Raw genomic sequence first — 27,490 nt, 5'->3', positions numbered from 1 at the left:
GTTGTTACAGGCTGTTTACAAAATGTGTACTCAATTGTCAATGAAGTCACTTGATTTTTTTTTTTTCCTCTAAAAAAATTTTTCTTTTGTAACCTTTTATTTTACTTGTTTTTTAGAGACAGGGTCTCACTGTTACCCAGGCTGGACATAATCTGTCTTGTTCATTCAAGCATGGTAATCTGCCAGAAATAGTGCTTAACTCTAAGTACTGAATATTTGTTAGACCGATAACTAAACCATCAACTGAATGAGATTTATGCAACCACGAAAAATGCTGCTGTAGGTGCACAATATTGATATACTACAAAGTTAAAAAATCAAATTGGAAATTAGACTGCTATTCCACTTTTGGGTGTATCTATAAATAGGTAGAAGGATATACCAAAATGTCAAAAGCAGTTATCTCTGGGTGGTGAGATTGGGAGTAATCTTAACCTTCTTGCTATTTATCCTTATTTGTTCATTTGTGAATTAATATTTATACATCATTATAAAAAGGATTTTTAATGTGTGAGAGTATATGTTGCTACACATCTAAGAGTATATGCTGTTACTATAAAGACACTGCATCACTACTGTTGACCTTAGAGCATATGCCTCTTGCCTAATTCTAGAACTCCTAGCTAAGAAAGAGTTTCAGCTGGAAGAATGCTGGAGGAGTAGGGAGCTCCTCCCATTTCTCACAGCCACCTCCAACTCTTAAAAACACTTCCAACTGCCTCCCAGCACACAACCCAGGGAGAAAACTAGTCTGTAAAAGAGACGGTGCCAAAAGGCAAAAACAAAGGTAAGGATGATCGCTGGGGAAATAAACTGAAAAGGAAAAGCTCAGAACTCTAACTGGAAATTTGGCTCACATCCATAGTATGTTACTGCATAGTTTGGCTTTATTGAATGGGTCGCTTTTATATGTTAAAGCAAGATGTAAGCAAGGTTTGCAACAAAGTCCATAAGACAACTCAGCTTTTTACAGAGGCAAGAAAATAGCAGGATTTTTGACTGGTACTTTATTCAATAGTGCTGCTTATTAAATTACCACTGTGACAATGTTTAAAGCCAATTACCTAACCAAATCATAAGGATTCTCTTACCAGTTGTCCCAGTTAAGTAACGTCTATTGATCAACTCCTTGACAGGAGCTGATGGCAAAGAAGGTAGCTGTGATTGGAGCTGGGGTCAGTGGCCTGATTTCTCTGAAGTGCTGTGTGGATGAGGGACTTGAGCCCACTTGCTTTGAGAGAACTGAAGATATTGGAGGAGTGTGGAGGTTCAAAGTAAGTGAGATTTTCTTGGGTCTTGAATAGTTGTGTTGTTATTTCAGGGTGAATCATAGTTACTAGTGGGCCATATTGAGAAGTTTATTAAACAATTTTGATGAAATTTATTTCTATTTATTGATGTGGCCATGTGGGAACTAAAGTCATAGGCTAACATCCCTCCCCAGGTCAATACTAACCCAACTCAGGTAGCCAACTCAGGCATGTAAAAAATCTCTTCTTCTGGATTCAGCAATTGTCTTATAGCCCATACTTCTGGGATTACAGGCACGTGCCACCGTGCCCAGCTAATTTTTTGTATTTTTAGTAGAGACGGGGTTTCACCATGTTGACCAGGATGGTCTCGATCTCTTGACCTTGTGATCCACCTGCCTCAGCCTCCCAAAGTGCCGGGATTACAGGCTTGAGCCACCGTGCCCGGCCTAAATGCTTCTTTAGAGACCCTCCTCTTATCATTACTATTTTTTCTCTGACAAATGAACCATGTTTGTTTAGTAAACTTTATCAATGACATTCTAGTGTAACTGCTGTAAACTCTTTGTAAAATATGTTTAATTAAATTCATTTTATTAATGAAATCAAATATTGATAATGCTAGTTGTCCATATTCATCCGTCCTCATGTTGCTATGAAGAAACACTGAGACTAGGTAATTTACAAAGGAAAGAGGTTTAATTGACTCACAGTTCCACATGGGCTGGGGAGGACTCAGGAAACTTACAATCATGGCAGCAGGAGAGGGACTGAGCAAAGGGGAAAAAGAGCAATGCTGAGCAAAGGGGGAAAAGCCACTTTTAAAACCATCAGATCTCATGGGAACTCACTTACTATCAGGAGAACAGCTTGAGGGTAACTCCCCCCTTGATTCAATTACCTCCCACCAGGTCCTTCCCATGATGTGGGGATTGTGGGAATTACAGTTCAAGATGAGATTTGGTTGGGGACACAGAGCCAAACCATATCACTGTCCTTCACAATTTGTATAAAAATTAGAAACTTGCATAGATGGACAGCTATAAGGATTTATAATTATTCCTTCCCACAACCTCTGAATAGGTAGTAGCTTACCACCTTCTAACGGTGAGATCTTGAGCAAGTTATTTACATCCTGTGTTTCAGTTTACTCAGTTATAAATAGATATATTAATAGGAAAATGTGATTATCTCATAGTGCTATTTTGAATACTAAGGGAGACAATTTACATAAAGAACAATAGATAAGTTCCAGACTCAAAACAGAGTTCAATAAATGTTAGCTGCTAACAATAACCATATATTTTATAGATGTGCAAACTGAAAGGGAGTTAAGTGAGATGGCCAGGGCCACACAACTGGAGGAACTGGCATTCAAACCGGGGCCTCTATGACTTCTAAACAGAGGAGCCCTGACTTATAACCATGCCCTAACTTACAAAAGTTTAAGTTTAGAACCCAAAAGCAATGACTTTGGAATTATTTATCAGATATCTCTAACTGAGATACTAAAACACATGAGAATATTCCAGATGGGAGCAAAAGGCAAACTCATAACAGCAGAGACCATGCAAAGGGCTCTCACTGCAGGCTGACTAGTTAGGAGGATGGCATGGTGATCCAGGACCTGTGCTTTGGCATTTCAAATTGAATCTCACGCCAATGGGGATCTTTTTTATCATTTAACATTAAGTTTCTCAAGTACATATCACCATAAACCACACCTGGAGGGTTTTACTTTCTTTCCTTTTAAATTTTTTTGAGACAAGGTCTTGCTCTGTCACCCAGGCTACCATGCCCAGCCATGGAGAGGTTTTTAAAGATATTGATTCCTTTGGTTAAACAAACCTGCCCCCCACCCCCCCGCACACACACAATGCTGATTCATGGGCCCCAACCCACACCAACTGACTCACTCTTCTGGGGGTTTTTAATAAACATCTCAAATGAATCCTATGATAAGACAAGTTTGGTAATTTTCACACAAACACCTAATTTAAAAATCTGATCATTCAACTATCAACACACTCAGAGTTAATAATAGAGAAGGAAGAAATTGATCTTTCTGTAAGACAGGTGGCCTTGCAAAAAGGAAAACAGCTTAAATCACATTCATTTCTTATTAAAATCTGGTGATTAACATCATTTTAGCTTTTCCTGGGATGGCCATATAATATGGTGGTCATTCCTGTCTTAACCAAAGATATTTTTGTCCACTCTAGGTTCACATGTAGATTTCAGTTGGGGTTTTCATGTTTGTTTTTTGTTTTGTTTTGCCCCCAGATAGATTCTTAACCTAAGAAGAAATGTAGAAATTACAGTTGTTCCCGGGCCAGGCGCTGTGGCTCATGCCTGTAATCCCAGCACTTTGGGAGGCCGAGGCAGGTGGATCACAAGGTCAAGAGATAAGACCATCCTGGTCAACATGGTGAAACCCTGTCTCTACTAAAAACACAAAAAATTAGCTGGGCATGGTGGCTTGTGCCTGTGATCCCAGCTACTCAGGAGGCTGAGGCAGGAGAATTGCCTGAACCCAGGAGGCGGAGGTTGCAGTGAGCCGAGATGGCGCCATTGCACTCCAGCCTGGGTAACAAGAGCAAAACTCTGTCTCAAAAAAAAAAAAAAAAAAAAAATTACAGTTGTTCCCTGGTATTTGCAGGAGATTGGCTCCACAACCTCCTTCCACCAGTATCCCAAATCCTTGCATACTCACATCCCACAGATAGCAAAAGAGATGAGAGTCGGTTTGACTAGTCTGTCAACAATATGATTTGATTAATTCTACGAAGGTATTTTCTGCAGCAAAATATTTCTCCAACTATCCTATTGCTAGTATCTAAAATTTCAGATTAGAAATACCTTCCTATTCGCTAGAAAAATTGGATTAAAACCTGATTAATTAGGCTTTATTGAATATTAAATGTTAACTATATAACTGTGGAACTTGTAACAGTATCTATCACATTTCAAATTTTTCTTAAAAATATATTCAGTGGAAGAATGTAAACTACTGTCTCCACTCAGCAGAGTCAAAGAGTCCAAAGAATCTCCCTGCAGAGTGAAACATAAAAGCAGAAAAATTTCACAGGCTGCCTGCACTAGGGCTATGTGAGGGTCTTGATTTCCACGTGGCTAGGAGTTTCCAAGAAGGATGCTGGGAGTCCCTGCTCTTCCCTGGGAAACTTTGCCTCTTCACAACTCTACCATCCAGAAGCAATTTTTAAAATGGGTTATTTATTGTTATATTTACACAAACCCTTCTGAGATTATGTAACACATTTGGTGGTGACAAGTTAATAAATACTCTTATCCTATGCCCAATCTAGACAATACAGAATTCTCCCAAACTCTCCAGCACCCCCTAGTGGCACATATGGACCGTGGGCCAGCTAGGTAATTAGCATGTATGTTTGGCTGTTTCCAGCAATGGGAAGCACTTGGCAATCATCACCTCACTTTTCTTAAAAAACTGCTGGAAAGTATATATTATTATTATCTTTATTTACATATTAAGAAGAAATAGGTTTCAGATAAATAATTTGCCAGGGGAACATAGGTGGTAGGGGGAAAAAAATGAAAGTTTACAATTTCACTGCTCTCACACTTAATAAGCTTGCTGAAGTATTGATAGAGGAAGGCATGATCTTCTTTCAGCCACTGAACTTCTCTGCTTCTTTTATTGTTCCTAATACCCTGTATTCACAAGGGAGTTACCATGTACGTTTTTTTGTTTTTGTTTTCTTTTACTATCTGGATCTCCTCCTTTTCCAGGTATATATGTTTAGTTATTTTAGTTAATTTTCATGTAATACTCACTAGACATATCTCTATCTTGGTTTTCTTCCTTTAAGTTCAATCTGAAATATCACTTTCTCTCTTAAAATGTGGCTCCCCCCAAGATCCAATATTCCAAACATATTGCCAATAAATGTATACCCTGTACCCTGAAAGCAGCAGCAAAGATGGAACATACCTGAGCCAGGGAGCTTAATTAGGGAGGTCTATCACTGATCAAGGCCAGTGATTAAAGGAGACACCAGCCTAATGGAAAGATGACAGAAGATAGCAATATTCTAACAGAGATGTGGTTCGCAAAGTTCATTGTGCAGAAGCAGCTAGGAAACACTTTAAAAATAGAAATCTGGGCCCTTCTTTTTTTTTTTTAGATGGAATGTTGCTCTGTCACCCAGGCTGGAGGGCAGTGGTGCGATCTTGACTCACTGCAACCTCCACCCCCAGTTTCAAGTGATTATCCTATCTCAGTCTCCTGAGTAGTTGGGATTACAAACTTGTACCACCACACATCTGGGCCCTTCTCCTAACACAGCTGGCCCACTGACTGTCATTTGGGAATTGCAGTTTTGCCTCTAATTGTAGGACAAGGAAGTAAGAAGAGTTCCAATCATATTCAATTCAAGTAATGGAGCAGATAGATATAAGGTCCATCTGAAAGACTAAAATTATAAAATCACAAAATATTTTTAAAGCAAGGCAATTTTATTATTTCCAACTGCTTATAGTAACTACCAATGAAAGCAAAATATTGATTGGTAGGGGTCAATATAATGATGTTTCACAAAGGAGAAGTTTAATCTATAAGTTTTTATAATTTACATTTATAAGTGAATCTGTTTCTTCTTTATAAATTTGCTTCCTTGAGTAGATTAAATATTACCCTTTTACTCTTCTTTAAACTTAGTTTAGTTTTTTCAATCCTTTTATTGTCATGAAGTCAAACATAAACTTTAATTCAGCCTATGATCAAAAGATCATAAATACATGGACATCTACTTCAGCAAACTAAATGTAGAAAGAAGCACATATAAAGACAAGGATTTTTTTTTTTTAGCTGCTACTTACCAATTAACCCAGCAATAAAAGATTATCACTTCATGTTCAGAAAAAGAACTGTGAGGTCACTATTGTTTGCTGACAAACTACAGAAGTAAAATCTCCCAAAGGCTGTTGAACAGTGAGAACACACGAACACAGGGAGGGGAACATCACATATTCCCCTCCTGTGGTTGGGGGACTAGGAGAAGAATATCAGGGGGTGGGGGGTTGTGGGGATAGCATTATGAGAAATACCTAATGTGGATGACAGGGCTATGAATGCAGCAAACCACCACTGTCCTACATGATCTGCATGTGTACCCTAGAAATTAAAGTATAATAATAATGATTCTAAACAGCAACAACAAAACCCCCAAAGGCAAGTTTTGCCCTGGCCCTAAGATTACTGTAGGGCCTCAGACATCAGTTCTTCTCATCACTCAAAATTCCCTTAAAATTGACCTGACAAAGGAGCCAACCACATTTTAAAGCCAAATTGTTGGGTCTTTTAAAAACTAACATTTTTGGCTGTAGTATAACAGTCTTAGTTTAACTGATTCAAAACTACGGCTGGCTTAATAAATTTAACTCTAGTGGCTGATAATAACAGAAAAGAGATAAATATTCTTAAGCATGTATTTTGAGCCAGGCATTCTGCTAAGTACTTTATTCATGCTCATTAAAGCCTTGATACAATTGGTTCATGTTTAAGTTATTAACGAGCCCCACTTTACAGAGGAAAATGAGGAAGCTGATCTATGTAACTTGCTTATGGTCACAAAGACATTAAAGGTGGCAGAATTAGGACATCAGCCCAGTCAGTCTGACTCCAGAACCCTCCTATTTATTTCTACTCTATACTACTCATAAAATTATTTGGTCTTGGGGCCGGGTGCAGTGGCTCATGCCAGTAATCCCAGCACTTTGGGGGGTCGAGGTGGGTGGATCCTTGAGCTTAGAAGTTTTAGACCTGCCTGGGCAACATGGTAAGACCTCATCTCTACAAAAAAATACAAAAAATTAGCTAGGTCTAGTGACACACACCTGTAGTCCCAGCTACTTGGGAGGTTGAGGTGGGAAGATCACTTGAGCTCAGGAAGTTGACCCTGCCATGAGGCATGGGACATAATCATGCCACTGCATTCCAGCCTGGGCCACAGAGTAAGACCCTGTCTCAAAAAAAAAAAAAATCTGCTCTTGAGAAAAAAAAAAATAGTATTTTTTTGCTCCATAAAATATTTCCCATTTTGAAAACTTGATTAAGGAATTCGTTGTCTTGCCAGTGACATTACATTCAGTTATGCTGAAACATCCAGAAATAGCTTACACATCAGTCTGACTTCAGTATTATGCAATTTGAAGCCCATGTTTGAAAATGAAAATACTGTACCATCATTTGTTTATCCGGAGTTCAGATCATTATATCCTTGTGTATAATACAGAAACCCTTTTGTATTCTAGTGCAACCCTCTCTTTGGATCTTAATATGTATAGTTAGCAATAACACCATACTAAATTCTACCTACCTAAAAAGCTAGCATACCTTAACCTGATTAGCTTTTACCAAGCCACTTGAAATTATAACAAAGTTACCATTTAAACCTTGATTCTGGCCAGGCACAGTGACTCATGCCTGTAATCTCAGCACTTTGGGAGGCCAAGGCAAACCAATTGCTTGAGTTCAGAAGTTCAAGACCAGCCTGGGCAGCATGGCAAAACCCCATCCCTACTAACAATAAAAAAAAAAATAGCAGGGTTTGGTGGTACATACCTGAGCCCAGGAGGCTGAGACTGCAGTGAGCTGAGATTATGCCCTTGCACTCCAGCTTGGGCAACTGCAGTGAGACCCCATCTCAAAAAAAAAAAATATTGATTCTAGACCAGCATAAACACACTACTCAAGGAAAATGTACTATAGTAGTCATGGGTAAACGAAATGAATGACTAGAAAAATAGAGGGGCCAGCACAGTGCCTCATGCCTATGATCTCAGCACATTGGGAGGCCAAGGGAGGTGGATAGCTTGAGGTCAAGAGTTAGAGACCAGCCTGGCCAAAATGGTGAAACCCCATCTCTACCAAAAATACAAAAATGAACCAGGCATGGTGGTGTATGCCTGTAGTCCCAGCTACTCAGGAGGCCGAGGCAAGTTTAAGATTTAATCATATCAGTGTTACTAACCTTTATCACTTGACAAAGGTTGATTCGTGTAAAGGGATTCAAATCAAAATGTGCAAACTCCTTCCTCCAAAAGTACTCATTTTATAATACTGAAATTCTCTATTGTGTTCTCTGCCCAGTGTCCCAAGGTTTATTGGTTTCTAAAGAGGTAGAGGGTGTGTGCAGCCTCCACAAAGGGAATTAAGGAAGCAAGCCAGTTGTCACAAATTCTGGCATTAAATAGGTAGAGACCTAGGATGCTAGTATTTTGCTATGTGCCAAAATAATTGTCCCTGCCCCCACCCTCACTATTGCCAATATCTCCCCAACCCTTGCAGTGAGCATCACAAACAGGCAACAAACAGGTATCACCACAGAATGATGGAACACGTAGACTACACTCATCACCTAAATGTCGTCACACCACACAACAAAAGACAATCGAATCACCCAAGGGTTCGTTGTAGGACGAGTAGAAAACCAAAAAAAATTTTTTGAATGTGTAATTATCACTAATTATTTTATTTGATCCTTTAGGAGAATGTGGAAGATGGCCGAGCAAGTATCTATCAATCTGTTATTACCAACACCAGCAAAGAAATGTCCTGTTTCAGTGACTTTCCAATGCCTGAAGATTTTCCAAACTTCCTGCATAATTCTAAACTTCTGGAATATTTCAGGATGTTTGCCAAAAAATTTGATCTGTTAAAATATATTCAGTTCCAGGTATTGTATTTTTGGGGAATTGGGTTCTTCTACATTAGTTTAGCTCATATTTAAATAGGTAAGTTATTCTAATAATGAAAGCAATTATGAATAAAGTATCCCATTCTAAGTGTTTGTTGAAATATAAAAGGCGGATATAAAACCCAAAAAGTAGTATTATTACCCTTGATATTATAGATTATTTAAATTAACTGAAGAGAAAAATCATCTGTTAAAATTAAAGGTTTGAATAATGATATTGATGCCAAACTCTTTCTTTCTTTTCCGAGACAGAGTCTCACTCTATTGCCAAGGCTGGAGTGCGGTGGCATGATCTTGGCTCACTGCAACCTCTGCCTCCTAGGTTCAAGCAATTCTCCTCCCTCCCCAGCCTCCTGAGTAGCTGGGACTACAGGCACATACTACCATGCCTCGTTCATTTTTGTACTTTTGGTAGAGACAGGGTTTCACCATTTTGGCCAGGCTGGTCTAGAACTCCTGACCTCAAGTGATCCACCCACCTCGGCCTCTCAAAGTGCTGGGATTACAGGCGTGAGCCACAGCACTCAGCCCCAAAACTTCATTTAAATTAATATCTGTTACCATTAAATACGCCTGTCCTTGAAAGGGCATATATCAAAATTAAATTGCCATTTTGTTTTCTTCTCCATAGAAATGAGATTTCTTAGACATGACTAAATAAACTCCGTGCTCTCTGTTCATACGAGAAGGCTGTGGAAAGTATTTTTCTTACAATTTTTTTCTGAATGCAATCTCTAGCAACCTCAAGATGGCAGATCATTTTGAAATACAACTTGGAATTACCTTTTCCTGTGCTTCCTCAAAAACAAATAGCAACAAACAACAACAATTTCATTAAGCATGTTGAATTTTCATCAATAGTCTATACTTTGAGAAATAGTTAATGTGCTTAGAAAATAAAATATAAATCCCATTTCTAGGCCAGGTGTGGTGGTTCACGTTTGTAATCCCAGCACTTTGGGAGACTGAGGCAGGAGGATCACTTGAAACCAGGAGTTTGAGACCAACTTGGGCAATACAGTGAAAATCTGTCTCTACAACATTTATTTAAAAGATTATCCAGGCATGTTGACACACACCTGTGGTCTCAGCTACTCAACAGGCTGAGGAGGGAGGATCACTTGAGCCTGGGAGGTCAAGACTGTAGTAACTGGTGATTGTGCCACTGCACTTCAGCCTAGGCAACAGTGGGAGACCCTGACTCAAAATAACTAAATAATGCTTCTGGATAAGTAACTGTTAGTGAGGCTTACTTTTTTATTATTATTATTTTTTTTTTTTTTTTTTTTTTTGAGACGGCGTTTCGCTCTTGTTACCCAGGCCAGAGTGCAATGGCGCGATCTTGGCTCACCGCAACCTCCGCCTCTCGGGTTCAGGCAATTCTCCTGCCTCAGCCCCCCGAGCAGCTGGGACTACAGGCACATGCCGCCATGCCCAGCTAACCCTTTGCATTTTCAGTAGAGATGGGGTTTCACCATGCCGACCAGGATGGTCTCCATCTCTTGACCTCGTGATCCACCCGCCTCGGCCTCCCAAAGTGCTGGGGTCACAGGCATGAGCCACCGCGCCCGGCCAGAGAGGCTTATTTTTAATACACCTCATTGTCTTAGTAATTCTAATACTAGGCTTATATAATATTAACTCATAATGGTAAATTTTGATGAAAATTTGTATTTACAAATGCCATTAAGATGTGCAGTTCTACCAAATGTAGTTTTTCCCCAATTCCTAGTATAACTAACTTGTGAATAAGATTCTTTATACCAAATGATTCTGTAATTTTGTGCACTTAGCTATCAATCTACTTAACAAATATATTGCCCTCTTATGATATACAACTCATATTCCACTCTTTTAAAGATCATGTTAGAGCTGCAATGGAGTCATTTCTCTTGGTTATTGTATTACTTGTTTCTTGGAGAGTGAAGAGGGGTTGGGAAGACTCATTTCTGTTTACTGGTCTCTTAGTTTGTGTAAGTCATAGATATTAGGGTTCAACTCGAGAAGGAGGCAAACTGTAACAAGCCCTGTTATTTATGATTGTCAATGTAATCTACATCAGTCTTCCCAAACTTTAATGCACAGGTAAATCACCTGGAGATCTTGTTAAAAATGTAGGTTCTGATTTCAATAGATATGGGGTACGGTCTGAAATTCTGCATTTCTGACAAGCTCCCAGATGATACTGAAGATCCAGGTCCTCAAATCACATTTTGAATAGCAGGAATCTACAGCGATTCAGTTAATATATCACTGTGAACTACAATGTGAAATCTTTTCTCTCAGCTTAAAATTGCCCAGATATTTAAAGTCCTCCCACAAGATTTCTACTAATATTCCATACACATTTTTAAAATAACACAGCTTTAAAAATTCCCAACCCAGCATTTTGAAAAATATCTGAAAATATAAAATACATAAAAGACTAAAATACTCACAAAGGAGAAGCATGCCATTCTTCTACATTATAAACTTCGCTTCCACTCGACATTGTTTCTTAATCCAGCATTTATGTACAATTTTAGAAATTAACAGATCTCTACTGAGCTACATTAAAAAAAATCAATGAGCCAATAAATTATTTTATTCAAATGAGATCATGAACTGCCCTGCTCACATGATATAATCTGTTTTAAAAAGAATAAACATTAAAAACTAACATTCGGTGGAATGTCAACCATATGTCAGGCACTCTGCAAAGTGCTTTATATGAAATATCCTCTCTCATACAAAGTCCACACAGAGGTGGCTACACAAAAGATTCCTGACATATGCTAATTTCATGATCAATTGAATTATTGGTTCGTTTCCTTGTTCATACTATCAACCTAAATAACAGAGAGAGGCTCTTTACAAGATATTTGGTAATAGAGCATTGTAACTAGAATGTGCATGCCATGGTAAACTATGTGTGTAGTCAGGGAGTTAAAGGAAGCAAAGGTTTTTAAAACAGAAAAAATACAATTACATAATTGTTTTGAAATAATTATTTAAATAATATAAAAAGCAGTAACAAAGATGATGCCAGTCCGAGACTGGTCAGTTACTGGGCAGATGTTCCTGTAGAAGTCGTTTTTATGTAAGATTATGATGGTCTTTGTGCAAGTTGATGGTTTTGGTAGCCTTTTTTGTTATCAGCCACATACCATGAGAACCCTCTCTTTCTTTCCTTTCCCACTTCTGTTTTTCGGGTTTCTTAACATTAGTAACTCCATCTGGATTCTGACAGCTTTCACAAGAACTTGTTTTTCTTTTCTCTCTCAAGTCCTTATTCAGTATTCAACACCCTTAGCAGACTGGTCCCACTGCTGAGTTGGGCCCCTTGCACGAAGCGCCAATGAGAAGAACACACTTGGCCTGTGTTATCCTGGAGTAATTCTCAATGATGTCTTCTCTGTGTTTCTTCAAGACAACTGTTCTTAGTGTGAGAAAATGTCCAGATTTCTCATCCTCTGGCCAATGGAAGGTTGTCACTCAGAGCAACGGCAAGGAGCAGAGTGCTGTCTTTGATGCAGTTATGGTTTGCAGTGGCCACCACATTCTACCTCATATCCCGCTGAAGTCATTTCCAGGTGAGACCCACTGGGATTCCCAGCTTTTTGGAGGTTTCCAGGTACTTTATATCTAGTTTGAATTGACAGACAGGATTCATTGCTGCAACTGGGCACAACTGGGCTCAAGAAGATTGAGATAGAGCTAGAAAGATGACAGACACCAAACACCATCTTTGTTTCTATTGATCCGAGTTTCATCACACATAGATTTCAGAGCTAATTTCCTTGGAAGTCACTATGTGCTCGGCAGAATTTTAGAGAATTCGCATCAAACTGGTTCTCTGTTGGAGAGGCCCTTGTAGCCATGTACCTGCGTTGGCCTTTTTCTATCCTGCCAAACAATGAGCCTTTTCTAAAGGTCCATGCTCACAGACAAGGAGAGAGCTCCTAGAAAGAAATGCTTCTGTGAGTTAGTGATGGAGAGAGAAGTGCAGGAATAGAACCCTGCATCCACCTGTTCTGGTCCACCCAAGTCTTTCCTCAGAGAACACACTTCCTTCCAAAGCCCTCAGGAAAATATCTAATGTAGTGGTTCATAGTCCAGGCCTCACATTAGAATCACCTGGGAGCTTCTAAAGCCCTGATGCCTTCAAACACCATGGAGTAGGGTTAGGTCAATGAAAGTTTGCTCAAGTGATTTTAATATATAGTTAGGACTGAGATCAGCTCATCTAAAGCAACTGTTCCCAAATAGAATCACCTGGAGGGCTCTTCCAAGCACAGATTGCTAGGCCCCACCCTCCTTATTTCTCATTCAATAGGTGCTATGGCTTGAATGTCCTGTCCAAAACTCATATTGAGATTAATCTCCAATGAGGCAGTAATGAAGAGGTGGGACCTTTAAGAGGTGACTGAGTCATAAGGGCTCTGCCCTCATGAACGGATTAACCTATTTGTGGATTAATGAGTTGGATTACTGAGTTATCACAGGAGTGGAATTGGTGGCTTTATAAGAAAAGGATAGAGACCTGAGTTAACATGTTAGCATGATTGCCTCCCTCACCATGCCATACCGTGTGCTGTCCTGGGACTCTTCGGAGAGTCCACACCAGCAAGAAGGCTCTCAGTAGATACAACCCCTCAACCTTGACTTCTCAGCTGCCACAACTGTGCACCAAAATGACTTCCTTCCCCTAAAAAACATTCAGTTTCAGATATTTTGTTAAAAGCAATAGAAGACAAACTAAGACAGTAGGTCTGCATGAGGCTGAAAATGTGCATTTCTAACACCAGGAGATGCAGATGCTGCTGGCCATGTGACCACACTTTGAGAACCAATAATCTAAAGATTTTTTCAAGCAACCCCCATCAATGGCAAATACTTTATAAAGTCATGTGTTTTCGGGAAGTGTAAAAGTAGTAACTAGAAAAGGACACAGAGAAGCTTGTCTGTGATTAACCACCAGGAAATCACTTACTACAACACGGAAACCAACTCCTATGTGCCTGGTTTTTAGTCCTAGTTTTCGTTTACTTTTGGAAAATAAGATTGCTTAATAGTATTCTATTACACAATTACAATAATAGTACTTCATAATGTGCTTAAGAAATATTTAAGAGTATCTGATAAGTGATTTTTTTTTTGAAACAGAATCTGTCACCCAGGCTGGAGTGCAATGACAAAATCTCAGCTCACTGCAGCCTCCACAACCTCTGTCTCCCGGGTTCAAGCGATTCTCCTGCCTCAGTCTCCCAAGTAGCTGGGATTAAAAGTGCACCACCAGCCCTGGCTAATTTTTGTACTTTTAGTAGATACAGAGTTTCATCATGTTGGCCAGGCTGGTTTCAAACTCCTGACCTCAGTTGACCCACCTGCCTCAGCCTACCAACGTGCTGGGATTATAGGCGTGAGCCACCACGCCCAGCCTAATATGGATGTTACAGTGTTATTATATAGTCTAATATAGTATAATGGGTAGCCAGAAGCCAGTATTTTGTCCTGCTGTATTCATCACCATTTGTTTGTCTCTGATAGATAAAAGCTACAAGCTGCAGCCTCTGAAATTAAAATCAACCCCTTTGGTCCTGTTTTTTGTTTTTGTTTTTTTTTTTTTGGTGTGGAGACAGAGTCTTACTCTGTCACCCAGACTAGAATGTAGTGACACAGTCAGGGCTCACTGCATTCTTTACCTCCCAAGCTCAGCCACCTAAGTAGCTGAGACCACAGGCATGTGCCACCGTGCCCAGGTAATTTTTGTATTTTTTTGTACAAAAAATACAGGGTTTCTCTCTGCTGCTCAGGCTGGTCTCAAACTCCTGGGCTCAATGAACCCACCTAGGCCTCCCAAAGTGCTGGGATTACAGGCCCCCAACGAGTGCTTTACTCCTATAGAGGAGAAGAGGCAAAACAAATCGACTCCAGAAAGGAAAAGCTGGCAATGAAATTTTAGTGAAATTAGCTTGACATAGTTGCTCTGGAGCTCACAGACCTCTCCTTTTCCCCCGAAGGTATTGAGAGATTCAAAGGCCAATATTTCCATAGCCGCCAATACAAACATCCAGACGGATTTGAAGGGAACCGCATCCTGGTGATTGGAATGGGAAACTCAGGCTCAGATATTGCTGTTGAGCTGAGTAAGAAGGCTGCTCAGGTGCGATGCTCTCTGCTTATCATGTACCTGGAGGGGAGACCGTGGGAGTGCCATACTGGAGAACCCCAGCCACATAATCACAGCTCCAATCCTCATTAACTAGTTGGTTGGTGACCCATTGTGGCATCATAGAAAATCCCGAAGTCAAGAAACCAGTTTACCTCCTACCTCTGTCACTAATCAGCTCTGTATCCTAGAGTAATTCATTTCACTTCTCTGGGTGATGGTTCCCTCATTTTTAAAGTGGGAAGTTTTGACCAGATGATTTTCCACACAAGCGGCCTTTGTTACTGAGTACATTGGTGTGAACACAGCTTACTACAGCCTTGACCTCCTGGATTCCAGTGATCCTCTCATCTCAGCCTCCTGAGTAGCTGGGACTACAGGCACATGCCATACCACACCCAGGTAATTTTTGTGTTTTTTTGTAGCAATGGGGTCTCACCATGTTGCCCAGGCTGGTTTCAAACTCTTAAACTCAAGCAATCTCCCTGCCTCAGCCTCCCAAAGTGCTAGGATTACAGGCATGCACCACCACCACTCCACCCAGCTAAGAGGCCTGGTTTCTACCTGAGTGCCTAATGAGAAGTTAATCTGTTCATTTTCTGGAGGGTGGCTTTTAGAAATTTAGTGCATATTTGAATTATATTTGAAATAAAGAGAATCCTCAGTTACCCAAATATTATGAAAAGAAAGATTAAATAGATAGTAGGTCTCCCAACTAAAATCACAGATATTTAGGTGCTTCCTGAGGCCTTCTAACCACGGTCATCTTGCACCTGCTCAGGAATCACACCAGCTGAGCTGCCAAAGAGTCAAACATTACACGATGCTGCTGCTGACAGTGGCGGTCAGGAATAACAAAAAATAAACTCCGTCTGCAAGGACAGACCTAGGCTAAGAAGGGAAAATGGCTAAAGGTCCTCTCCCAAAACATCCCTCCCCTCAACAAGGTCTGAAACAGATACCCAGTCACTCTTACACTAGCTCTTTCAGCCTGGTATCTCTGGCCACCCAGGACTTACCAGGGCCATGTGCACAACCAGCAAATCTTTTCCATCCCAAGTCTTACCCTTTCAGGACTCTAGACATCCAGTAGCAAAGTGACAAGCAAACATGACACTTGCCCAGCAGGTTAATGGGCCCCATCATAGTCATCTATCAGTCAGTCAGTGCCAGCCTAAGAACAGAGCAGAACAGAAAGATTTATTAGACCCAATAAGTCTTCACTTTTTGTGAAAATAAACCTTTTCATTTATCACCTCAATGTGAAGAACAAGTGAGGAGGCAGGAACTGTGAAAGCTTGGAGCAGAGCAGAGCCAGAAAGTGAGAGTACCAGCTCTAGCAAGACTCTGTCTCAGCACCAGGTGTTCATGCTGGGAACTCCTGCAAAGCCTTAGGAACAGTATGTAGTGGAGCAATATGTGAGGAGCTGATGTGGTAGTCAGCCAAGTGAAGATCCGTCCTAGACTCCTACATGTTGTCAGACCAGTGATATTGACTTAGAACTTAGATCTCTTCATTCCAAAGATGTCAAATCTTAGATTGCAAGAACCAGTTCCCTGTATAGGTCTTGTCCTACAGAAAGCCTTACAGTGTCAGATTCAATATTAAGAAACTATCTTGTCTGTATTTGCATGCCTTATAGCTCCTTAAACAATATTTTGCACCAAGTGCAAAAGACTTTGTTGCAGTCTTCCTCCATTAGTGTAAATGCCACCAGGTGCCCCGTTTCTAGGAGGTACTTCACTTTGAGGTCAGTCATCTCTAAAACAGAGCCTTAGTAAATTCTGGGGGTATGTATGTGATACAACACCTACATAGTAGATTCCTCCTAAATTTAATATTATAATCATACATTTCCAAGGATTATAATCATTCACCTGCACTAATCTCTTCAATATTTATTAGAGTAACAACATAAATCTATAACTATGATAAAAACCTTTTACACAGAGTAAGGTACTATCAAGCCTTCTGTGGAAAGACTTACCAAAGGCTTTACAGGAGATATATATGCTAGAAATTGAACTAGGTACGTCTGGAAAACTTGAAATTACAACCTGAACTCACCAAAATTCTGAGCGTGCACTGCACTGTCAAACGAAATTCACCTTCATAAAGATACAGTACCCTTTACCACAGTCCAGAAGCACCACTTGAGAGCATATTGGCTGGTGCTGCATATTGTATTAGTCCATTCTCACGCTGCTATAAAGAAATACCCAGGACTGGGTAATTTATAAAGAAAAGAGGATTAATTGACTCACAGTTTGGCATGGCTGGGGAAGCCTCAGGAAACTAACAATTGTGGTAGAAGACACCTCCTTACGAGGGTGGCAGGAGAGGGAATGAGAGCGAAGGAGAAACCCCTTCAGACTGAAGGGGTTCAGTCTGAAATCCATCAGACCTCGCGAGAACTTACTATTACGAGAACAGCATGGTGGAAACCTCACCTGTGATTGAATTGTCTCCACCTGGTCCTGCTCTTGACACGTGGGGGGATTATTACAATTCAGGTGAGATGTGGGTGGGGACACAAAAGCAAACCATATCAGTCATTTACATACTTCTGACCAAAAAACAAACCTCTGGCCTTTGACCTAAAGCATATGTCTCAGAGAAAGCAGCCTGAACCCAAATCCTCATGTTTCTCTCACCGTTGTACCTAGCGTGAATAGGCAGGTTACACACCCCTGCAATAGGGACGGTCACAACAGAAAGAAAGTTAAACAGGCAGAGCATTTCATTTGAAACATGGTTTCTTCCTGAGGAAGAGGTGGGGACAGTAAGTAACGGAAAGAGACACTAATGGAAATATTTTAGTATCTAATATCTAATCAAAATATTGCCAAGTCAGCCTAAAAGCAACAGCAAGAGAAATTCAAAACAGGTATATACCACACACAGACCAGCAATACAGGAATGCTTGGTGTAGGTGCTACTTCACAAGCTAAAACTTTTGTCTCACAAAATTTGTCTCCAAATTCTGGTTCACTCCAGATATGAGGCACTGTGTGAAACCCCTCTCTTCCAGCCTAAGTTTACAAACTAACAGCTAGAAGTACTTATCACTTGCCAGGCAATATTTAAAGTACTTTATATGTACCACCTCATTTAATCTAGACAAGAATGCCATGAGATAGGTACTGTTAATACCCCCCCATTACAGAAAGAGAAACTGAGGCACAGAGCGATTGAAATAATTCACCCATGGCCACATAGCTTGAAATAATTCCCCCCAGAGTAGTGGGATTGGTATTCAAACCCAATCAGTCTGTATTCAAATCTTTTAAGTGAATTGGTTTCCTTACAGGTGAATCTTAGGCGCTTATTAAGTACAGCCTTAAACAAAAACTCACCGGATGGTATGTAAAAATTTAAGAAGCAGTTCAAATACGCATTTGGACAATGAGGGAGTAACAGTAAGCACAGCAAAATACATATTTGAAAAGAGATTAAATGTACATTTTGGAAACAAGGGAAATCTTAGTAAACAAGGTAAACAATACCTCTGAAAGGGGATTCAGATGTACGCTTTAAGAGACAGAGAATCACAGTATAAGTTCAGAGTTTTCAACTTTTAAAATACATAACAGGCTCTGTGGCTCATGCCTGTAATCCCAGCACTTTGGAAGGCTGAGGTGGGAGGATTGCTTAAGCCCAGAAATTGGAGACCGACCTGGGCAACATAGTGGGACCCTGTCTCTGCAAAAATATTGTTTAAATTAGCCACATGTGGTGGTACCTGTCTGAGGCTGAGGTGGGAGGATCACTTGAACCTTGGAGGTCGAGACTGCAATGAGCCATTACTGCACAACTACAGTCCAGCCTGAGTGACAGAGCAAAACCCTCTCTCTCTCTCTCTCTCTCTCTCTCTCTCTCTCTCTCTCTCTCTCTCTCTCTCACACACACACACACACACACACACACACACACAAATAATAAAGGTCTTTTAAGTATGGAAGGAAGATTATTTTCCTTGTTATTCTCCATCCAGGTATATTCAGATGCAAACATTTATACTTGTGTAGTCCACTAGGCTACAATCATACATTTCTAAGGATTATCATTCTACCTGCACTATAGAAGAAACAGGTGGATGGAAAACATGAGAGGAGGGAGGAAGGAACATTCTCTTAAGGAGCAAATCACAACTGTAAACACGGGAAAGACTTGTGGATCTTATCATCAGAATGAGCCCAAAGACTTTCTCATATCTCCACGAAGTTCTCAAGACTTTGTTGCAGTCTTCCTCTATCAGTGCAAATGCCATGGGGACCCCTATTCAGGAGCTACTTTACGTTTGAGGTCAATCACCTTTAAAACAGAACCTCTTTTGTGAGGCCGAGGCGGGTGGATCACGAGGTCAAGAGATCGAGACTATCCTGGTTAACATGGTGAAACCCCGTCTCTACTGAAAATACAAAAAATTAGCTGGACATGGTGGCACATGCCTGTAATGCCGGCTACTCAGGAGGCTGAGGCAGGAGAATTGCCTGAACCCAGGAGGCGGAGGTGAGCCAAGATCGCGCCATTGCACTCCAGCCTGGGTGACAAGAGCAAAACTCCGTCTCAAAAAAAAAACAGAACCTCTGTAAATTCTGGGGCTACATATGTGACACATTACCTTCACAGTAGATTCCTCCTAAATGGGACAATGCCCTAATTTAAACTGCATTTATTTTTGCTTTCCAGGTTTTTATCAGCACCAGGCATGGCACCTGGGTCATGAGCCGTATCTCTGAAGATGGCTATCCTTGGGACTCGGTGTTCCACACGCGGTTTCGCTCAATGCTCCGCAACGTACTGCCACGAACAATTGTAAAATGGATGATAGAACAACAGATGAATCGGTGGTTCAACCATGAAAATTACGGCCTTGAGCCTCAAAACAAGTAGAGTTATTTTGCTTTTTTTAATGGCATACTTGGTGAGCAAGGTTGTCTGAAGGTGCCTCCCTTAACAAAGATCCAAATAGCTAATACAGTAGTTCAAACTACAACCCAACAGTATGAGTACCTTATGGGTCCTGGAGTTTGGATTCCAAATTTGTTCTGTATACCTTTAAAAATTACTTAAGAAGGGCCGGGCGCGGTGGCTCATGCCTGTAATCCCAGCACTTTGGGAGGCCGAGGCGGGTGGATCACGAGGTCAAGAGATCGAGACCATCCTGGTCAACATGGTGAAACCCCATCTCTACTAAAAATACAAAAAGTTAGCTGGGCATAGTGGCGTGTGCCTGTAATCCCAGCTACTCAGGAGGCTGAGGCAGGAGAATTGCCTGAACCCAGGAGGCGGAGGTTGCGCTGAGCCGAGATCGCGCCATTGCACTCCAGCCTGGGTAACAAGAGCAAAACTCCGTCTCAAAAAAAAAAAAAAAAAAAAAATTACTTAAGAAGATGAAGCAGAACTGTTATAAGCTGCTCCAGAAGGCAAAACTGGGGAAAAACTTTCTAATGCCCAGAGTTATCTAACATTGGAGAAAACTGCTTCAAGAGACTATGACCTGCCTTTCAGAGGGGTGCAGAGGGAAACATGTAATTCTCCATCTAATAATTTATGCTTTGCTAGCCCTATACCATGAAGGTTCTTCCCTTGGGCAACCTTTGAAAACACATTCCTTTTTCTTTGCTAAAAGAAATCTCTGTTGACGTCAAAGTTATATGTCAGTGATATAAGCACAAGCAAATGTTATGAATGCTTCTTTTGCTTTAGTTGTTACAGGCTTCGTCCCTTAAAAAACAAAAGAGCTTTAGAATCTTTTAACAAATGCCTGCCATGTAACTACCATATTCTAAGATCTGACATAAGTGCCATGTGCTTTATTAAAAAAAAAAAAAAAGAAAATATTCTCAAATCTAAAAATATATATCTGTAAGTGGACTCTGCATCAATATCCATGCTCTTCCTAACAGGGACTCCATGGACATTTGGGATTGACAAATATCACCAAACCTAATTTTGTACATTAATTTTCACATTGATCCCTTCAAAGATTTCATAACTAGCAGAAATTTAGCAAATTTTTTCTTACTTATGATCTAATAGGGGTTAAATAAAACAGCAAAATAATAAAAGCTAGATAGCATGAAAAAGGTCAGAAACAGAAATGGTATAATAACCACCATAATACTCTGGGATTCACCATTGGCACAGGCATTTTGTCTCAACCCTTGGAGATGCTTCCATCTTTAAAATCTCTTTCACTCACATTGCCTCCATGTTTTCCCTTATTTGTTGAAGGGAGATATTTGTGACATTTAAGTCAGAAAATAAGGATTGGCACAGACAACCAATTAAGTTAGAGTTTTACAGATATTTTAAAAGACCTTTTATGTTCAGAGCCATAACACAAAAATATCAAGAGGGTTCAAGATTCCTCAGCAAATGATCCTTCTGAATGTTTTTCTTCTGTATGCCTCAGATATGTTATGAAGGAACCTGTACTAAATGATGATCTCCCAAGTCGTCTACTCTATGGAGCCATCAAGGTGAAATCTACAGTGAAAGAGCTCACAGAAACTTCTGCCATCTTTGAGGATGGAACAGTGGAGGAGAATATTGATGTCATTGTTTTTGCAACGGGATATACTTTCTCTTTTCCCTTCCTTGAAGATTCACTTGTTAAAGCAGAAAATAATATGGTCTCACTGTATAAATACATATTCCCCCCTCACCTGGAGAAGTCAACCCTTGCATGCATTGGTCTCATCCAGCCCCTAGGTTCCATTTTCCCAACTGCTGAACTTCAAGCTCGTTGGGTGACACGCGTTTTCAAAGGTAAGTATGTGGGCAGGTGACTGCCTAAGGGTTTCAGATCTGGCGAAGTTTGTTCAATAGTGATCAGAAGGTTACCTGAGATAAGAAGGTTGTCAAGAAAACATTTGACAACCTTGGCTGCTCCCACAAGATTAACATTCTAAAAAGTTAATGGAGAATTCAAAGAATAACAAATACAGGAATTTAGTAATAATAAATATCTGCAATCATCCCTTTAAAATATTAGACAGACAAGAGAATTTCAACTAGTATAAAGCTAAGTACATATTAAATTTTCTTTGAATCATGAGAGATTAGTTTAAGAAAAACATCTATGTATCCTGGTTTTACCTATGCTGTGTTTAAAAATTCCTCAGCATATGTGCAAATCAATTTAACTCCTAATACCTGAGCAGCTCAACCTCACAAATGACTACAAGTTATAAAATTATTGAAAAGTTTCTTTCTGAGTGTCTATATAGCACTTCATACTCCTCAGAAGGCTGTTATTTCCCTGCTTCCAGGGTTCAATTATGTTTAGAAAAAGTTTACTCAATACCTAGCCCTGTGCTGGGAACTGGTGGGACAGAGAGAAATTTAAACAGATCATTTCAACATAATATGACAGATGCTTTGATTGAGTGATATACGGAGTGCTCAGGGAAGGAGAGAAAGGGCACTTATCACAGTAGAACAAGGGGAGGGCACATGATAAGGGAAAACTTCCTAGATAACTGCATTTTCTCAGGGGCAGAAAAGGGGACTGCCTGAGCAAAAGCATAGAGGCAATGATGCATACGGAAAGGCACATGCTATTTTACATTCCTAGAGCATGACCTATGAGACAAAGATTGATGAGAGATTACTCTTGGAGAAGAAGGAGACGGGATACAGGAATTCTTAAGACATGCTATGGCACTTACATTATAAAATATAGATCAATTCTTCCCAAATATGGCTACACATGAAAATCATCTGATGAATCCTTAGGGACCCTGAGGGTAAGACTGGCTGGAGAACCTGGAATCTGATTTTAGAAAACTCTTCAGCCAGGAACACTAATGAAGCAAAAAATAGGCATTAGCAGATTTACACTTTAGATAGATTGTTTCAGCAGTAGTGTGGAATACAGAGTTGAAAATGGGGAAACACTATAGCCTCAAGGATGAAAGAGAAGGCTACATTTACCTATGCTAAAATATGATGCATATTGGGCCAGGGCAGAGATACAAAGTGGAAAGGAAGCCATAAATATGAGAAATCATTAAGGAAAAATCAGCAGGATGTCATGATTGGTTCAATCTGGGAAAGTCAGAGAAAGCGAGAGGAAGCAAGGAGGACTTACAGATCTCTGGCACTGGAAACTGGGTGGACAATGGTGCTGTGAATAAAGAGGGGGTGTGCAGAAGATGATGCAAGTCTGGACAAGAGGGCTTCAGTGAGGAGCTCAGGTTTAGACTACTTAAATATGAGATATCTGATGACTCTAAGTAAGGGGACTTGACTACATTTCAACACATCCAAAGCTCAGAGGACACTTGTGGGCAGGCAACGGAGTCATGAGCACACACTAATAACTCTTGCATCTATCTTTCTCTATCTCTACTGCCCTACTCTCATCTCACAGCAGGTTTATGTCAACAGCCTCTTTACTGGTCTCCCCAAGTTTGGTCTTGCATCCCTGGAGTCCATTTTCCTAAATTCAGCGGCCAGACAGATCGTTCCAAACCATTAAGTCTGGTCTTCTCATCTCATGCAGAAAACTCCTCCACAGCCTCCTGCCACCTTGAGGATAGAGCCCAAACCACCAGACATGGCTGCCAAGCTCCCAGACACACTTCCCTTTTCCAGCCTCTTCTCTTGGCCCTCTCCATCTCGTAGTCCCACTGTAGACTGTGCTCCCTGGACAGTGTCACATAGAGTGCTATGGGAGTGGCACCCCCTGACGTTCAACAGCACAGAAGCCCTGACTGGCATGACAGGGTTCAATGGCCAGAGTTTAATCTTAAGAATCAACAAGATAAAGTAATCATATTGACTCAAACTTACTATTCAAACCAACCTTTTATTCCTTAGGCTTGTGTAGCCTGCCCTCAGAGAGAACTATGGTGATGGACATGATCAAAAGGAATGAAAAAAGAATTGACCTGTAAGATTTTTTTAAATTCTTTACATGGAGCAGTGTTTCTCGAAGTATAGTGATCTAACTACTTACAAGAACCACCTAGCTGCCTGATAAAATGCACATTTCTGAGCTATAGCCCAGATGATTAAATCAGAAATTATATGTGGAGGCTAAAAATTTGCATTTTTATCTTCTTCCTAGGTGATTCTTATACATTCTAGGTTAAGAACCAAATACTTAAAGATAAGAATTGTACCAAATAAGAGCATTTCTCCTTGGCTTAATTTCATTTCAGTTTTATATGATGGCCATGTCAGATTCCATAACTTCTCAAGCCACCTACACTCTGTGATTAGAGAGGGAATGGGATGACACAGTGGTGGTGATAGTAGCCTGAGTATCTATGAAAAGTTAGCCAGAGAATCCCCATCAAAATAAATTAGGAAGGGGTTGGTGTGAAGGTTCAAGAATTTGTACTTTGCGATGAGGTGCAATGGGGTTCAACAGTGATTGAGCACTCTTGGAAAGTTGATTTGGGGCTTACATCAGGGTAAGAAATTATCTCATGTTCAAATTCAAATTTACCTAACATTTATTGAGTATCTACTATATGCCATCCAGACTGCCAGGTACTTTAGTAATTTAACAAGCAAATATTAAGCCTCTCCTCTGAGCAAGACACCAAGCTATGCTTTCATATGCATTACCTCATGAATCCCTACAGCCATCCTAACGCCTACATTCTTGCCTGGAGATTTGCCACTGCTTAAAAAAATGCCAAATAATGGTTATTAATCTTGTCACAGTTCTAGAGTGTCCAAGAATCCATGGCTCTTTATTTGAGGGCCTATTCTCAATCTGAGATATGCGCCTTCTGGTGCAATAAACTCATACTTCCCACCAGAGATTCATTCAAAACTTATTCATGTATTCACTCATTCCTTTATTCCTTTAGCAGTTTCGAATGCCTAATATTCTAGATAACTTAGAACATTTTGTGAATATTCCCTTTTTACTTTCTTCACTCAGGTTTGGAAAAAGCCAGAGCCAGACGTTGCAGACTAATTACGTTGACTACTTGGATGAGCTCGCCTCAGAGATAGGTGCAAAGCCAGATTTCTGCTCTCTCTTGTTCAAAGATCCTAAACTGGCTGTGAGACTCTATTTTGGGCCCTGCAACTCCTATCAGTATCGCCTGGTTGGGCCTGGGCAATGGGAAGGAGCCAGGAGTGCTATTTTCACCCAGAAACAAAGGATACTGAAGCCGCTGAAGACTCGGTCCCTCAAGAATTCATCTAATTTCCCAGCTTCCATTCTTTTGAAAATCCTGGGCCTTCTTGCTGTTGTGGTGGCCTTTTTTTGCCAACTTCATTGGTCCTAGTCAGCATAACGCTTTGGGATTTATTATCTTGTCAGTCACTACCTCTTAAAAAAAAAAGACTAAAAGAAAAAAATATTAAATTCATCTTCTAATTATAAATTTTAGAGTTAGGTAGAACAAGTGAGAGGGGGAATTGTAGAGAATTAGCAGAAATATGTCTATGTACAAAACCAAAATTATGTCATGAAATTTCTTTGCCATTCCACGTTTCCCTCAGTTCATCAGAGTCACCAAAAAATAAAATAAAATAATACCGTCTCATGTAAATAGTGCTGCCAACCCGGATATAGGAGAGTTGTATGGAAAAATAGTAGAATTACACAGCATGAAAAGCAGCCTATGGTTTAAATTATTGGACAATTTAAATTGTGGGTAAATATTTAAAATTCCTGAACAATGTTTTTGATGGTCTTCTATCCGCCCTACCTGGTAACAATGTTCTCAAGATGTGAGAAGGTTGTTACCAGGTAGGGCGGATAGAAGACCACCATGTTTCCTTTGCTCCGTGGGGATCACTCAAAACTACTCTAGAAAAAGTGAGAGGACAGACTTAGGAAGCATCAGTAATGCTCAGATGAACTTTTAGGACCTCATCTTAAGATGAGGCTGTTTGCTTAGCTCAGCCACATTTCCTAGATTTTGACAGAAATACTGCTGGAAAAAATAAAATTAAAATGCCATAATAGCTACTTAACAAATATGTATATATTTAATACTTATCATAGACCAGACATTGTGCTTTGGGCACATCATATGTATTATTTCATTTAATTCTCCCAACAATTCTGTGAGGTGGGTACAGCTATTAAAGTCATTTCACAGATAATGAAACTAAGATTCTGAGCAGCTGATCTTGCAAGGCAGCTGGAATTGGAAACCAGGTTTGTTGGACTATAGACCTAAAGATTATAACCTTGTCCTGTAAAACATTTACAAAACAATGCATTCTTTTGCTAAGTATAACCAAATTACTTTTATTTATAATTTTTGGTTTATATTTCAGCTGGATCTAAAAAGCAACAATGAAAGATACCTATGCAATAACATTTAAGATAATCTTTGACATTTTGGAAAAATAAGAATTGAGGGAAAAAAATGTTATCTCCCAAGTAGATGCACAGCAGTATAATGATTGACACTTGTATCTGACTCCAGTCTTACAGATGACCAAGGCAAAAAAGCTAAACCATATGTAACCTCTAACATTTATAAAAGGAAGTATACTACTCTGTCAGGAGAGACAAACTTTTTTTAGAAATGAAGTCTAAAACAAAAACAAGCAATTCAATGTCAATATACATTGGGCAACAGAACAGACAAACATCTGCTTAGGGAACATTTGTTACAGCTGCTCTTTCCATGAACTGCACTTTGGAAGAGAAGCTCTGTTATGAGCTCAAACCAAGCCCTTCATAGAGAGAACAAAGGTCAGAGATGTTGAAGATTTCAGCAAATTTCTCTTCTTATTTCTGCCAAGCCTTAGTGATAAATCTATGATGAGTTTTGAAACATAATTTCTCTCTCTCTCTTTGCAGTCCTCATTTTTGTTAAGAAACAAATGATTATAGGAATTAGTCTATTTATAGACTTTAGTCTTATACTTGGCCTGATTGTTTGCATAAAGTGCAACAAGAATAATTATTTCAACATAGACCTTTTAGATTGGCTTTGATGGAAGTCTGTTCCACAAGGAGTCTCAGATAAGACCTTTTTGCTTTGTTTTTTTTGAGACGGAATTTCGCTCTTGTTACCCAGGCTGGAGTGCAATGGCGCGATCTCAGCTCACCGCAACCTCTGCCTCCTGGGTTCAGGCAATTCTCCTGCCTCAGCCTCCTGAGTAGCTGGGATTACAGGCACGCGCCACCGTGCCCAGCTAATTTTTTGTATTTTTAGTAGAGATGGGGTTTCACCATGTTGACCAGGATGGTCTCGATCTCTTGACCTAGTGATCCACCCACCTCGGCCTCCCAAAGTGCTGGGATTACAGGCATGAGCCACCGCGCCTGGCTCAGATAAGACCTTTTAAAGCTGAGCTCATCCATGGGTTTGCATCCTTAAACACCTGTAAGTTGGGTGATTCTTTCCTC

The 27,490-nt window shown here is 40.1% G+C and overlaps 1 protein-coding gene across 3 annotated transcripts; it reads left to right on the top strand.

The window, feature by feature from the left end:
* The first annotated feature begins 727 nt into the window (after window positions 1-727).
* On the top strand, window positions 728-25,672 carry FMO2 (flavin containing dimethylaniline monoxygenase 2). 3 transcript variants are annotated; one of them, XM_002760374.6, is made up of 9 exons: window positions 728-787; window positions 1,137-1,274; window positions 8,780-8,968; window positions 12,399-12,561; window positions 14,992-15,134; window positions 19,834-20,033; window positions 21,563-21,918; window positions 23,974-24,046; window positions 25,052-25,672. In XM_002760374.6, the coding sequence occupies exons 2-9, from the start codon at window positions 1,143-1,145 to the stop codon at window positions 25,401-25,403; spliced, it is 1,608 nt and encodes a 535-aa protein (XP_002760420.4). In that variant the 5' UTR covers window positions 728-787; window positions 1,137-1,142; the 3' UTR covers window positions 25,404-25,672. The 3 variants fall into 3 exon arrangements, with proteins under 3 accessions (XP_002760420.4, XP_078211460.1, XP_078211461.1); XM_078355334.1 differs by having other exon boundaries at window positions 14,992-15,542; window positions 25,052-25,515; XM_078355335.1 differs by lacking the exon at window positions 14,992-15,134 and having other exon boundaries at window positions 25,052-25,515.
* Window positions 25,673-27,490: the final 1,818 nt, after the last annotated feature.

The sequence above is a fragment of the Callithrix jacchus genome, chromosome 18 (assembly GCF_049354715.1).
Source record: "Callithrix jacchus isolate 240 chromosome 18, calJac240_pri, whole genome shotgun sequence".
Classification (NCBI taxonomy): Eukaryota; Metazoa; Chordata; class Mammalia; order Primates; family Cebidae; genus Callithrix; species Callithrix jacchus.
The sequence above is the reverse complement of the archived record's forward strand: the minus strand, read 5'-3'. Positions and strand labels throughout refer to the sequence as shown.

Excerpts from the sequence above, each read along its gene's own strand:
- FMO2 (XM_002760374.6), top strand. The coding sequence starts at position 1,143 with ATGGCAAAGAAGGTAGCTGTGATTGGAGCTGGGGTCAGTGGCCTGATT. Across the intron at positions 1,275-8,779 it reads GAGGAGTGTGGAGGTTCAAA|GAGAATGTGGAAGATGGCCG; the intron begins GTAAGTGAGATT and ends TTGATCCTTTAG. Across the intron at positions 20,034-21,562 it reads GGCCTTGAGCCTCAAAACAA|ATATGTTATGAAGGAACCTG; the intron begins GTAGAGTTATTT and ends TGTATGCCTCAG.